This window comes from Protomyctophum bolini (assembly GCF_963924005.1).
Source record: "Protomyctophum bolini genome assembly, chromosome: 14".
NCBI classification, from domain to species: Eukaryota; Metazoa; Chordata; class Actinopteri; order Myctophiformes; family Myctophidae; genus Protomyctophum; species Protomyctophum bolini.
The window spans coordinates 32,184,197-32,200,388 of NC_137875.1; the positions used below are offsets into that span (position 1 = coordinate 32,184,197).

At 40.5% G+C, this 16,192-nt stretch overlaps 1 protein-coding gene across 4 annotated transcripts in view; it reads left to right on the forward strand.

The window, feature by feature from the left end:
• Positions 1-1,254: 1,254 nt before the first annotated feature.
• The window catches only part of bicc1a (BicC family RNA binding protein 1a), an 82,553-nt gene continuing 67,615 nt past the window's right edge, over positions 1,255-16,192 (forward strand). For 3 of the 4 annotated variants that reach the window (XM_080781299.1, XM_080781301.1, XM_080781300.1), the window contains exon 1: positions 1,255-1,686. In XM_080781299.1, the coding sequence (XP_080637425.1) occupies positions 1,494-1,686 (193 nt within the window). In that variant the 5' untranslated portion in view covers positions 1,255-1,493. The remainder of the gene's footprint in view (positions 1,687-16,192) is intronic. The other variant, XM_080781302.1, reaches the window with a different exon arrangement.

The following is a 16,192-nucleotide window of genomic DNA, read 5'->3' on the forward strand; positions in this document are numbered from 1 at the left end:
TAGAATTAAAACAATCTCGGGGTTACATGGCAGTTCCCACCAATGATGCCAGATTCAGAAAAGCGAATAGACAAAATACTCTTAAGTAAGGCTGTTAAATGTGAGCTAAAGGAGTGAGTGGATTCATTTTAGAAGGATTCATTTTAGTTTAGTTTATAATGAACCAAAACAAGGTAACATTCCAAAATCAAATTGAAATTGCTTGAACATCAAGAGTGTGTTTAATTTACTTTGGACTGAGGAACCTGTGTGTGAGGAGCTTCCCTTTCCTGTAGTGTAATCTATTGCTTCCCATGGTCGCCTTCAGGAAGTGTATTACTTCCTCAATAACAGATTGGTTTGGCTACCAAGTGACATTCAGGTAGATCATGAAAAGGACTATACATGCTCAATCACCTCACAATATTTTTTTAGTTACAGTATGTAGGTGCTTCAACCAATAAGTATTTGTCGCAAAGATTAGAAGAATAAATCCACACAATATATCCAATAAGCATTGTGATAAGTTACTTCAATAACCTTTATGTAGTTCTACTCAAACACAAGTTCTAAGTAATCTATTGCATCTGTGGGTAGTAACAGAGTACATTTAGGCCTACAGGAGTAGCTACTGTAAGTTCATTTTTTTTAGTATCTGTAGGCCTACTTTATTTGTATTTTTTGATACTTCTGAGTTATGACTTTCACTTCACTAGACTATTGAACTTTTGACTTCACTAATCACTATACATTTTTAGAAAGGTAAAAGGTACATTATGAATGAACCACTTAAGACATATTTCAAAATGTAGTGAAAATATCTCAACTACAATAGGCTATACAACCTGATGTTTTCACAATTTATATTTTAAATGTATGGAAAAATCATATATGTACGACTACAGAAATCCATTCATTTACTTGTAATTTGTTGTATATCCTATTTATGAATACGTTTTTAAAGCAAGTATATACTTCACTTAAGTTCTCAAGTACAAGTTGCTTTGACTTGAGTCAAAGGGAGGCAGGACTCCAGGACAGGAGTAGGCTATAGTATAGAATGGATTATTCAATATTTTTACTCAAGTAGGCTACTGGTCCAGCACTGGTCTATTGTTTGTAGCCTTCACAGACAGAACCCAGGGGGAGGTAGATGCTAAGGGGGAAAAATGAGATTTGGGAGGAGCCCCTTTTTTGCACGATGACACGTGAAACTTTCCCGAGGAGTTGGTTGGTATGCCTCAAGTCGAGTTGCTTTGTGCACTGCTCTGAAGACTCAGCAAAGAACTTAGAGAGCGAGGCTGCCTATTTTTAGAGCTCTGCTCGATGGGGAAAACAGAGGGGCTTGAAGAAACGGTTGGGGAAGGTCTTACTGCGCCGAAATGAGCACGACCAACACTGGAAAGTGACGGAACAAAAGTTACCCTAAAAAGTTTAGCAAAAGTTTAACACTTACTTAGCTCAACTAAAGCTTTAAAACGCAGTGGCCACTGGAAAGGTTGCTGTGCAGCGCAATGGCTGCCCAATGCGACCCACTGAGCGGATACTTGCAGCAGTCGGACCAGGGTTCCAACAGCGGACGCAGCACTGACTCTCCCGTCCCGGGATCCGAGGATGACTTGAGTGGACCTCACCCGTTACCAGACCCCGAATGGACCGAGGAGAGGTTTCGCGTGGACCGTAAGAAACTGGAAGTCATGTTACTTGGTAAATATTTGAGCATTTCACGATTTAATCTGTTATGAAAAAAAATAAGAAAAAGAAAAAAAGTTAACTTCGTGATCGACATGCATCCACATTGTTCGAATCCTTCCAGTTCTCTCGAACTATCTGTCATTTTGTACTAGTTGTTTACTGAGGCTGTGCATTGCAGTAGCTGTTCTAAACCTTATCCTCAATGTAGTTTCATGATAAATAAACTAGCCTGAGATAAAAGTAGGCTAACTCAATTAGGTCAATTGAGTATTCAATTAAGCTCTATAATTAGTTTAGGCGCCTAAAATGCCCTGTCACAGCGAGTTTATTGAGACGTTTATGGCGATTATAGTGCATTGTAGAGTTGGTGATCCATATAATATTATAGGCTCCGCTGAATTGAGATTGAATGTTGGATGGACTGACGGGGTCAAAGCCATAGTTTGAACCAGCATGCATCATCTGAGGTGGCGAGGTAGTAACTTGAGTTGTCCGAAAGGGGGAGCTATTTAAACTGAGTGAGAGTAACACAACCTGCCAGGTTACCCCTATATATGAGGTTACCTCATTTATATTTGCTGTGACCCAACAAACAAGGTCACAGCACTGATATGGCTAGATAGTTTTATTTGTTTATTTATTTGTTTGTTTGTTTAGATAATGTATATAATTGCTGCAAACACCCAGTTTGAGCCAATACTAAGCGGGTTGGGGTTCTTTGTCCAAAATATGAGTCTTGTTGAGTCTATCTTTTGTTTTGTTCCAAATTTTGAGGTGGAGATAAAGCTGTGGCTCTCTTTTCCCTCACACATATCTCTCTCACACACATGTTACGGTGAACAGTTAAACAAAAATGATGTCAGACTTGAAAAGAGAGACCAGGAAGTCTCCAAGGAAGGGTCCCTTGTAAGACATTGAGGTCATTTATCAGATACCACAAAACATCAGAGTGCGAAGAGGATATTTTAATGTTACGTAAGGGTGAATTCTTTATCAATCCCACAGGAAAACAGTGAGTCGCCATCAGCCATACGGGCAGCTAAACCGGCCCTGGCTGGAACATGAACTATCTGTAACTTATGAAGATATGATGAAACAAGCAGGATATCAAATCTTTAAATGAGCCTACAAAGAAAACAAGTTGCCACATCACTTCTTTTTAGATGGGCTGTTTCCTGTCCATTAAAGAGAGAATAGGGCCCAGTTTTCGCTCAACATTTCCATCATTGTCAACACCATTACAAAACCGTGTTGATTAGATTGGCTCAACTACGATATCTTGCTCGAGGTCCAATGACCACGTTTACGTGTAAAGCGCATGATAGCCCCCAGATGTAGGCCAACGTATATATGGGCGATTTACTCATCGATGACTACAGAAACGGTGTCCGAGCTACTAGAAAGTTTTCAGATTTGGTAAATGTGCTGCTTCTTCCCCTCAGCTTGCAGCTGGATTGTAAGTTAACCCCCCCCCCTCTCTCTCTCTCTCACACACACACACACACACACACACACACACACACCAATATATAGAGTTCCCCTTGAGCATGTCCTGGTTGTGGGCCCGGTGCTGCCTCGTTTCTCAGTACATTCCTCAAAGCTCCATGTCATCTCTGCCTCTTCCAGGAAAACAACTTAACCAGAGACCGGCCCTAAAACCAAGTCTCCCGGACATACCATGCGCCACGTCACTCTTGTGTGTGTGTGTGTGTGTGTGTGTGTGTGTGTGTGTGAGAGAGTGAGAGAGACGGGCATGCTCATTTATATTTCCTATCCAAAATGCACTTTTTTGGGTTGGTTTGAGCAACAGTTTGTTTAGTTTCGTCTTCCATCTCTTAAACATCTTGTTTCCTGATGGTGGCTTTATGAGCTCATGGCTGACGTTGTTCATGTTGACATTTCAACTGGAGCAGAAGTTGCTGCCGTGTTCTCCTGACACCTGGCCTTTCTGGTCAGTCCTAGGTTCAGGGTGAGAGAACGCATAATCTCAACCGTGAAACAACTTCCACCCTTGACCCCTAGTCTTCTGAAAGGTTCCAGAATGTGTCTGATTGCATCCCTTTCAGCTTTTATAAGTTCCTAGAAACAGCAACTCGGTGTGGTCCTAGCATGTGTACCTTTTTCTCACTTTGAATTCACGATTACCCAAACCTAGCCATATAGCCACCATTTAAATTCTATTCAACCTTGAATATTGAGTCCAGTTTGACCCTGGCGTCGACTGGATGTGTTCTTCTCCTCACTTATAGCTGTTCTCTTGCCGGGTATTCTCGATGTGGTGACGACAACCTCAACACATTGCATTGGGATGTGTTGAGCTTACATTTGAGCAATTTTATATATTTTTTTATGTATGGCAATTACGTTTGCCATTATTAAAATTTAATTCATTATTTTTCATTATTATAATTATATCAATTAGTTTGATTAACTGTTGGGCTGCAGTACACACACACACACACACACACACACACACACACGCTATGATTCATGCACAATGTTCTTATTGGCTGCCATCAAGTCATTGCTGCAACATCTGGCTGTGTTTTTACTGGATAAGACATGGATTTGGATGTGGGACGTCATGTCCTGAAAGCCAATGTGTGTTAAGTCCATAGTGCAATCATTGTGTGGGAACTACAGTATATTTGTATTTTATATTTTATTGTCTGTGACGGTATCGCTGGCCCTCTGCCTTGGAAAATTGAGTAACCTTGACCTCCGGTAAAAGGCCAAGGGGTGGTGATGGTGAAATCACTTCAAAAACAACAATGGCTGTCCTCCCTTTCCCCTGTTTTCAGATGCTATGTAACTATGCATGCAGTAGAGCACACTTTAAAGATGGAGTGCCATGATTTTCCACCCTAAAACATGATCATCAGGAGGACGATTTTTTTCAAAAACGTGTACAGTATTTGTTAAAATGTGTTTTTTATGTGGGCACCCCCACCAGTTCATTAAGTATGCCTGGTTTGCCTAGTGGGTGGTGATGGGTGGTGATCCACCTGAACTGAAGCCGCACCCACAGCTGTAGTTGTATGATAAAGGGGGAGGGGTTAGGGGGGCTGATAATGTGATGTCATCTTTAAGGTGAACCTCCAGAATAAACGGTGTAAAGTATTTTCTTTTTTTCTTTTCTTTTTTTTTGCAAAGGCAGACATACAGTAAACCTTATGAATAATGTATTTGGAAAGTCATAAAAGCCCTGGCTTTGTTGAAATATGTTTCATAGCTACCTTTTTTAAGACCCATTATTTAAGCAAATTATCCAGGAAACTGTGATGGCATTCAAGGCAAGGTGACAGATTAGTTGAATTTAGTTCTTGTCTGTTTTGCTGTGCACACTCGCTTTCTCATAATATGAATATAAATCACAGATCAGAGGATTCCATGTGAAAGATGGAAAATGTCTGGACTAAAGAAATGTAATCCTGCAAGTGAATATATCTGCTTGTACAGCTTGTGAGACATTGGTCTGCTATTGGCGAAAAACTTTGCTCTTTCCTGCAAAAGTTTGAACTGTGTTCTTTTTTTTTTTTTTTTTTTTACTTGTTGGGATTATAGAGATCGGAGAGAACATGAGCTGTAAAGTTTACAAAAGCAAATGGTGACTATAATAGATGTCATGTGTGACTCTTTAGTACTTCACCGCATCAGAAGGAAGTTCCACTCAAAATCTTGTTTGGATCAGACATGATTTCCCTCCCAGTTCTCTGGCATTGTTTGCATCAGAGGAGAATGGAAATTATTTGATTAGGTGATTAGATGCCTTTACAATCACTAGTATTCACTACAAGTGAAATCAAGGCTTTTAAGCTTAGATCAATGTTTATAAGGTGACAACAAAATTGTGCAGCCCTGACATTGTGCTAAGTTTACTGTTGTATTGTTGGCACAGTAGAATAGAATTCTTAATTCTACGGCTTGGAGACCTTGGCTCATGCAAGAAAGCCTGAAAGAGCCTGGAAGTTATTTTACTATGCAGTGTACACATAAGTACACTGCACAGTAAAATAACTTGAGATTGAGGCTGATGTGGGGGAGAGAGAGGGAGGGAGAGAGAGAGAGAGGGAGAGAGAGAGAGAGAGGGAGAGAGAGAGGTTTCCATGGATTTTAAGCACACATTACGTATTTTATAAGGGTTGATTTGGAGTGGCTAAACCTTTGGTCAAAGGTGTCCCTGTTCACAGAATACATTTAGACAATTTGTGCAGCCTCCTGGTGGGCCTGTGTGAGTATACAGTATTTCCCAACAACATGTTTGCTGACTAACTGCTGCAATAACCTACAATTAGGTTAAGTGAATCTTTTTTCTTTTTTTCATTTAAGTGATTTATTTTCCTGTTTCAATACCACAGACCATTATTGGCTAGCTTTGTACTGTACCAGAAAAAACTAGTTCACCAAGGCAGCTGGCAAAAAGCAACTTTCACAGAGGTGTTATTTAGGCGTAAGCATTTTCAATATAGAGTACCAGTGTTTTCAGTCAAATAGACGATGCTAGACCACTCAATATCCGTAACTGTACAAAGCTAGACGTCACAAACAAGTCAACATGCCCATATGGAGACTGGACATCACAAACATAACACTGATGTCAAACACAACAGAATTTATTTTGCCTAATGGCCCCAAACGGCACCATATGATTCGCCATGCAACTCCTTGCAACCAAACGGTGTAGTTGCATTAAAACATTATCCCCAATGGCAGTTGCAAGGAGTTGCATTGGTGTGACATGTCCTTAAAACTGTTTTGTTGAAAGGAGTTGCAACGAGTTGCATTTGTGCGGTTTGGGCATAACAATGCAGATTTGTGCATGTGGCCCCTGATATTATCAGCGGAGTGACATTTATGTATTAATGTAGAAGCCCGCACAAGCTAAACCAAAACAGATAGATGTGTTTAATAAAACACTGGCTGGTAATTCAGAAGTCTGAAAGCAGGAAACATGTCATTAAGTCAAGTATTTTATCCTAAACAAACTATCTGTACCTATCTGCCTGCATGCAATACGTTTTCCTCAAAAAGCACACTTTGGACTAAATTGATGGTCCCGTAAACTAGGTCAAACCAATTAATCTCTGCAGTGTGCTGCTCATACATTACAGACATACAGGTGCACACTTTAATTGGAAATGATTATGGCGATGTTGAAGCAGTGTCCTCTCCTCGCATGATAGCTTGCTAAATTGCTATTGGTTGTATTCCTGTGTAATTTCTTTCATTTGCCCCAGGTATTGGGGGCATTCATAAATGTTGGACCATAAGTCTGAGCATAAGCAGAGATAAAACATACTGGTGAGAAAAATTGAAGAGTAACAAAGCAGAGACATGGTGGCACATTAGGGTGCCACCATATTATTTCAGTGTTTGACCAAAAAGTTGGTAGGGAGCTTCTTTTGCTCAGGATTTGTGCTGCAAGACATTTTCACATCCACAATTTGATTTGGAGGCCAACAATTTCAACTTCAGATTACCTTATTTGTGAGGCAGTCCGAAATGAGTGTTTCAAATTAAATGCACTCATTTCAGAAAGGGAAAAGAAAAACGTGACCACTTAATTCCTATTTCATAGGTAAAATTTAAAAATCTTTAAAAAAAGATCTACAAGCTCACAATGCGTCGTAACGTGTTTGGAGCTGCCGGATCTGCTATTTTTGCTAAGTTTGAAAAGTAACAAATATAAGATGTATGATTATTTTTTAATGTTCATTGTTCAATAAGAAGCAAGTCTCTTGCACACCTAAAGGTGACGGGTGTGTAGGAGGGCGTGTGTGGGAGTTTTTTCCTTTCTTAAATGTTCGTCCAAAATAGGAACACATGTCATGTCATTTGCGCGTCACATCAATGTCAAATGTAGGATGGCCGTTGATTGAGATGCACTTAGTGGCAGTGTTGATCTAAAATCAGATAAATCTGCAAAAAAGGATTCAGTTAAGTCATGCGTTAAATACTTTTTATTTGAGGTTAAATGGGAACACTAGGGGGTGGCAATTGCCATCCTATGGAGATGGGAACCCAAATGACACCTGTGCGTGCAACCCTCAGATACAGCATACCTGCAGATAGCATATGATGAAAGGGAGTGTAAGAGCATGTGTGAGGGCCCCAACCTCCTTTTTCCTCCTCTTCCTCTTGGGTGCTGAGTAAGACCCTCAGACAGGAAGTGAGTGTCTTGTGGGGAATGTGCTGCAGGCTTTCTCGCTCTCCTTCTCCTTCTTCTCCCCCTTCTCTCACTCCCTATGCCGTGGTAGAACACTGCTCTGTTGTTCAGACGTCCAGCAGATCCACTCCGTAGCAGTTGGAGTTTCCCTTCATCCTTGGCCTATCCTGACCCGAGAGTCTACTAGTACCACTAACCCAACAAGACTTGTTATTAGCAGACGGAAAATGGTCGAATGCTTGATTCCCCTAACAATGGCAACGTGGCAAGAAAATCGCACATAACAGTGTCTGTGAATTTAGGCCAGGGCAGAACAATTACATTGCAAACATACTAAAGGAAAATGATTACCAACTACAATTTCCTGAATTGCAACAGGCTGTTTTCCCCACCCTACCCACCACTAACTGGGGTCGTCAAACGGTAAATTTAGGTCAAGCAGTCATGCAGGCAGTCACTATGATATGCATCTTCCAGCGATTGTAAAAATGAGTGGAGCAGATGTGTACAATGGTGTTTCAATGGGGTGTATTAGCTGCTAAGTGCAGCACACACAACATGCCAATTTAACTGTTCTGGCTTTGACCTATGCCTTTTGTGCATAGAACCACCACCAGAGGAGGCCTTGCCTCCATTGTTAATGTTTAAAGTTTTTGTTTGCATTATTAGACATTTTCAAAAGTTGTTACATTAATGCTTTTGTCAACATTATGGTGATGGAATTCATGCAACACTAAATAATTTCTTTCAATGTTATTTAGCTACCCTAAATTTGACCATACTTTGGTAATTGCTCTTTTATGGGGTGGGTGGGCTAATCATTAGACTACTGCCTACCTGTCATACATCTTTCGGTGCCTTAAGTTGTGAGCTAAATGTAAAAACCATTAGCTACCTTAGTACCTTGTGATAGTTGCCAGTTAATGGAACCAGCATTTATTGTGTTGAGTTATAAATGGAGTTAAGATGTACGGCAAGCTGCTGTGAAATGTGTGAGCTAAATGAATTTTGTTGGATCTTCTCTGTGTTAATGTATTACATAATTTAGTTTAGCAAACACCTGCCTGTTGAAACGATCAAGACAAAGTCCAGCACAGTAGGCTATGAAGCCACTGCAACCAGTGGAATTTAGATTACAAATTTTGCCTTGGGTCTACAGATTCTGTGCTTATTTTTATAGAGGAGATCTGTTCCAACAAGATATTCTTGTGCTGGACAGAGTCTCTGCTCTGGCCTACAAATCCAGTTGCTTTGTGGGGAAAAGCTTTCTTTTAATTTATACTGTACCCATATCTATTTCAGTATACTGTAACATTCAGAAAATACAAGTTATGTGGCCTTTTGTCGGTCGTGTGCCACTCTAATCTTTGGTCAATTTCCATGTCGAATTCAGTTGCATTCGCTGGATTTACACTCGTAGATTAGCCCCTCCCCTTTCCTTTCGTCCAGGTTCTACTGAAACATGCTGATACAATTAAACAGCTCTATTTGACTTTTGCTTACACATTGAATTCCTTCATCCTGGGCATGATGAAGCTTTCAGGAGCTCTAATATAATTGAGCTCTGGTCGTTGGAAAAACCTGTGATTCATTACTCAAGAAAATAAAACCTGGAGTCATATTTCAATGAGCTGCAATGCTCTGACCAATTTCTCTTGCTTCTGGAACTGTAAATGGGCTGAAATGAATACCTGTTTTTCTATTTCCCTCAAAGCTCTTTTCTTCGGTCGTTTTCAAAGTGCAGATTTACATTCTGTCTGGTTTGCGGTTGCTATTTTAGAATTTTCTTAGGGGGGCACCCCCCCCCCCCTTCTCTCCCGCACATGGGCACACTCGCCACTCATACGTGCATACACATACAGTTCAGTCGCATGTGCATGTGCTCACACTCCACACACACACTTGCCAGCCCTTCCCGCTCCCTCAAGAGCTTTGAGTGTTTATCTTTGGAGGGCCACGGTTTTCGGTTTGTTGTTCTCTCTTCTCATTCAACGTCCAGTACAATCTGCCTTTTCTCCACTTGTCCTGATTGGAGAAAATGCTTTTTTTTATTAGAATACCCCCCTTGGACCGCGGCCCGACCATTGCTTGAATATTCTCCACTTAGATACAGTAGAAGGAGAACAGAAAAAATAAAAAGGAAACCTCATCTTATTTAGTTTGGGCTGAGAGGGCCTGACGGCGGTAAAAAAAAAGGACCCTAATTGAATTATGTGCATTTCCCATGAGTGCTTGTGTGTAATCTTTTTTTCTTCATCTTAAAAAAAGACTATTAGAGTATTAGACGTGTCAGTCGAAGGAATTCTCCTGGGGGAAAGGTTTATAATGAATATATACAGTACCAGGACTGAATCACTGATGAATACACAAAATGAATAATAGCGCTGATCGGTGCTTACAGCGCATGTGCAGTAAGAGTGACTCCCTAAACCAGGGGTGCCCACACTTTTTTGGCTTGAGAGCTACTTTCAAAATGATCAGTTCAACAAGATCTACCCCCCAAAATATTTTCCCATTGCTGAAAATAGTTAAAAATCACACCCATGTGAAGTAAGTGGTGCAACTCCGTGTGGGTGTCCCCGGGGGGTCCCTGAAACTTCCAGACCCACAGGAACACATCCCAGGGTGCCGGCCCTGTATTTGTGTATTTAATGCTACTTACTTTTTCTCACTCCTCGCATATGCTTAGATTTCTTTCTTTTGTCTTTTTTTATTTGTCCTTTTATTTCTTCTTGCTATGTTTTAAATATATTTAATAGTTTTTCTTTGTGATGCGAAATGCAAGGAATTGTTTCTGTTTTATTGGCATATTCGAAATAAACATGACAAACAAACAAACGTTTGTGACCAACACTCTTGAAAACAAAGTATTTTTATAGTTCAATTATACATGTTTTAGGAGCATGTGATGTGGTCTACCTGCACAGCCTTTGTGATCTACCTTTTGGGCACCCCTGCCCTAAACCCTGGGATCTCTCTCACACAGTAGATACCACTACCAGGTACCAAGAATGTACTGCCATTGTGTAATGCCTTTTCTGAACCATACTTAAGCCTTTCTTCTATGTAATAATCATTCCTGCTATGATTTCCACAGTTTATAATTTGACAGAAAATACACACTACCCAAGTATCCCAATTCTGGTTTAGCAATGTGTAAAACCTATATCTTTTAAGAACTGTACAGTGGTGGCGTATACCGTATGGACACATTCAAACAGTTATAGTTAACTACTTACCGTAAGACACATTTCATGCTTTGTCTGGAAATCTACAAGGAAGTCTACAAGCTCACAAGGCAATGTGGCGTTGAAAGCTTTGAGATTAGCTATTTCTCTATTTGTGTACATTTCTGAACATTTGTGAAAATCTTCGCCTATAATGACATGCTCAAAACAAGGATGCCATGTAGAAAGTGGTTAATTACTTTGAGTTAAGTATTGTACTTTGCTTGACTTGGGGATGAGTTAATTCTCTAGTCTAAGGGGCTGTCTCGTCCTTTTGAACTCATGGTGAGTGAGTCTAGTGACTCGTCTCTGCCGTGTTTTTGTCTTTGTCTGCTGGACAGCAACATCTGGGATGCTGTTTATTTACTTGATATCATAGTTGCCTGGAAACCCTGCAGGCGTCGAGATGAGAAGCCATTTTGGAGGACAAATTATGCTGTGGAAAGAAACATGAAGACAGGTGTTGATTTTGTGTAACCCTCGAGTCGAGTTCAATCAAGTGTTAATGGAATGTCCCCCTTAAAATCAACGTAAGATTTATATTGCTACTTATTTTCACTTTGGTTAAATAGAATGTTATTGTTGTCCATGTAGACATTGAAATATGGCGAGGGGGACATGGGTAGTTACACAAGCAACAGCTCCATGAGATGGGGTACAAATGGAAATAGAATATCAAGATCTTAAACACATTGCAAAGATTAGCAGAGGTACATGAGAGACAGGTATGATGTTACAGGTCAGTAGGCCAACAATCTGGAAGTTCTGATACACTAAGTGGACAGCCACTGTCGCTCCAACTTCCCAAATCCTTCCATAGTGATTAGATATCATTGTAGTCTCGCAGAAGCAGTTATGTGTTACTCTTTGGTGACTGAAGCCTTTTGCCAGGATGCAAATGGCAGACTGAAGCTTGTTTTCATTTTGATCTCAAATGTAACCTCTGCCAGGCACTCATCAGACACATCCCTTCTGTGTGCACCAGGTTTTTTGGGGGGGTGAGAACAGTTTAAGATAGTGTGTATGACCTTTGAGGCCCAGTTTGTTGTTTGCTATCCATAATAAACAAGGGAACATCTGCAGTGAAGACATACATGTACATCCTTCTTTTAATACATAGCAGCAGTGTTTGACTGCTGCATTGAAAGAATGTAAATTTATATCGTGAGAGCGGATGTTCCCTTTTTTTATTATGCATTTAAGAATATGCATCCGTAATTAATCTAAGTCTTGTCTTGTGAGTTGAGCGTGCCAATCTTTTGGACTGCTTTGCTATCCAAACATCTGTGTTAGATATTTGGTCTACAATTTGTCATTATTGTATGGGTGTGTATGCATGCATTTGCCTGGATTTGCATATTGGTATCTATTTGTGTCCATCTATTTATTGAATGTTTAGAGCACTGTGTAATATTTCAACTAATCTATGCTATATTTGTACATTGCAAGGAATTTGACTTAGTGTTGTAGTTGTATTGTATGGCAACAAATATTAGAAACAAAAGACTATGGAATTCAGAGATGTTTGCTCGTATTGCAGTCTCATCGCATGAGGAAATGTCTCAAGCCAAACTCAATACAGAAATCAATGAGTTCAAGAGCTGTAGTAATTCTGACCAAATGTTTGGTCAAAAAGTTTCTTATTAAAGAAACATACTGTATCAGGAAGATTATAGAGTAAACCTCTGCACTCCCTTCTCTGTCTGTCATTAATTTTTCTCCTCAGTGGGATGGAGTAGTGCAATCTGGTGAGTCCAATCACGTTAATTGATTGGCACGTGTTTCGGATTGTGTAGGTGCGACTACGCGCACACGTGTGTGTGTGTGTGTGTGTGTTTAGAGTTTACAACAATTCAGTCACACTCAGATTGACATAGTGACATGACTATATACAGTTACTGTAATATACAGTCACAAGTGCGTGGCATTTTATCCTCTGTGATTTGATTCCTTGAAGTTTTAACCTGCCACACACGGGTGAGTTGTAACCTGGCCATGGGTTAGTTGTAACCGGCCACGCATGTTGGGATGGCGGTGTTGTCGGACTAATGCCTGTCGGACTGTTAGTATGTCTAACCAACATATGCACCCCGACAAGGGGACCCACTTTAAAAAGCAGGGTCAAAGGTCCTACGCCAAACTCGCATACGGACAAAGGGACACACAAAGCTATTCGGTGTGCCACAACTCAAAAAATGTGGTTATATCTGTGGTGGTGCTCAAACTGCTTTCCCGGTTTTAAAGGTTTAATTGCATTGTTTGCCTTCAGGCTATGTTGGGATAGAGTGTTGCTTCCACACGATGCGTCCTGGTCCTACCGGGGAAACTCCCCACTGTCAGGTGATAAGATAAGGCCTGCTGACTCCTCATGCATTGAAGGAAGCATGAGCCCACTTCGGGGCTCTCCCCAGGTTGGCAGAGGGAGTGTAGTGCCAGAATCACAGTTTAGGCAACTGGCACCGGGTGAAAAATGGGTTACAAAATCGGGTGATAAAATAGGTAAAAAATAAGTCTGCAGATAGTTTGGGTGTCCAGTCCACTGCACATCCCTGGATCATAGAATAGTTTGACTTTGAACATTGGCTTGTATGCACATATATTGGTGTTTGTAGATTGAAGTTTGTTGTTCAGACGGAATGCGTTACTGTCTCAGTCCCAAGAGCATTATTATCGTGGCCATATTCTACGAATGAGTCATAGTAGTATATCAAGTCACACTTAATATAGTAGCATATGTCATGGTCATATTCTGAGTCATAGTACTAGTCTATCACGTTATTTCTTGATATTACTACTTGTATATTGAGTTTCCTTGATATACTTTCTTTGATAGCATATCAGCAGCCCATTTGGTTATTTGTTTATTTTAATGTCAGACAGAAATGAGCAGCTATACATGGGCTATATATGTGTAGGTACTGTATATGTGCATGTGTGATGGATGTGTTCATGTATTTGGTGAGCAGAGTTTGATTTGCTGGGTGGAGGGAGGAATAGGACATGATACGTTTTAAGTTTTATGCCTGCTTCTTGTCAGACTGAAATATGTGATTGTGCAGATCCTTTTGGGAAATGTAGAATCTCTGATATGTAGCTGTAGAGATATGAAGCCTTAACATGTACACAATGATTGCTATCAGAATAGTGAGCTATTTAACACTTTTGACTATTTTTGTCCGCACCACTATTTATTTTTTTACAAATAGAATCCTGTGGTAAGTATCAACGTGTGTGTGTGTGTGTGTGTGTGTGTGTGTGTGTGTGTGTGTGTGTGGGTGTGTGGGTGTGTGTGTGTGTGTGTGTGAGATAGTGTTTATATGTGACTACTGAGGCTGAGTCATTAGCTCTGTGTTGAATCAGCTGAGAGCTGCACCACAGAGCTCTGCAAAGCACCATGGGGAAAGAGGCTGGTGTGAGGACAACATCCTGCTTTCCCTCCACTTAATAGGAAGTGTAGTTCCTCCAAACTAGTTGTAGTCCTTCCAAAACAGACAATATATCTCAAATTTGGCTCCAACATTAAGGCAACTTGCTGTCGTACAGTAATTGCATGCAGGTTGGGTTGCGATTTTGGAAACTTGGAAATGCATACAAGAGGCTTTGATTGAAAAAAGATGCCACACCATTTGCCAGTCCAGGCAGAGTTGAAATATGCCGACAGTGATTTCCTTTTCCGGGTGATATATTGCTTCTTGGCAAATTATCTGTCATAAGTACTCATTTGTCTTCGTATTAATTCACAATGGCTCCTTTATTTCTCTTTAAGAAAACAGACATAATTTCTTTCAGAATCCTATCCTGATCGCTGGCAAGAGAGTCAAAAGTAGTTTGAATATTGGCTCATTTTAATGCTTGTTTCACTTACAGTCCTCACCTTCTTCGCGCTCCACCAGCTCTTAGTCCCCTTGTCATTATTGCTAGTCCACAGGGATTTGTCAAAGCAGGCTCCGTGATTTAGAGATTTAACTGGTGCCTTTGGGGTTTCCCTGTGTTCTTCATGCTCTAAAAAGCCTCTGTATTCATCCGAATCCTTTTGGTATGAATTGTTTTGTTTTTCGATACTTGGACTGTGTGGCATACCTGTAGGTCATGGGGGTACCAGATGTGCATAGACACCCTCTGCCCATATCCTTGGGTGGTTGTGGTGCGGATGGATTGTGTTGTGTTTGAAGGGATTGACAGATATTGGCACATGTGTGTCCCATGAATCATAACCAAGGCTGTCACACATCAGAAAGGTCACTGTGATTTGCCAGCCTTTCTAAAATATTCCTTTTTTACGATCACCATGTGGCAGAAGGCCAAGTCATATAGAATATAGTTTGTCTGTATATTATCTATACGGCATGTAGTCTCTAGAGACAGCTGTTGACTCACAAAAAGAGGGTGCAGTTTTTCCTTTTGTTTTGTCAATGGGTTCCCACTCCCCAGATTGTACTATATGTGACTGATCACAATCTTGGTAAAACAAAAGTGAATGACAAAAGAATGACAATTTGATTGTTGCTGATAATATATACACATAAAGCAATCATTTCTTTCAGTGAATCTCTTAGTCACACTAACATTGTTAATGTGAAGCGCTTATGTTGTGATTGGTGAAGTACATAATAAATATTGCTATTTTCCATTTGTCCAACTGTAGACCACCACACTAGCATGCCCACAAATTGGTATAATGCAGCTTTGCCACTGAACAGTGCATTATGATTCGTATGGATTTGTTCACAAATATGGAGTCTATGCAGATGTCAGAACAATCATTGTGACGTCAGAACAGACCAGCTCCATATATGGAGATATAGGGGTGATCAGGTCCAGAGCGTGGGCACAGGCTTTTGTGCCTGGTTCTGGACCGGCTATCCGACGGACTCGACACCGGGCACTGCACTCCCTGTGGGGGTGTGGATTGTGGAACGTTTGTATCGAATTTGATTACAGACGTACACACGTACGTACACACACACACACACACACACACACACACACACACACACACACACACACACACACACACACACACATAGATTTGGTGCATTTATAGATAGATGTCATTTACTTTTCAAGTTCATTCAAGTTGGAAGTTAAAACCATTACTGTTATCATTGTATGTCTTGTCGTTTCA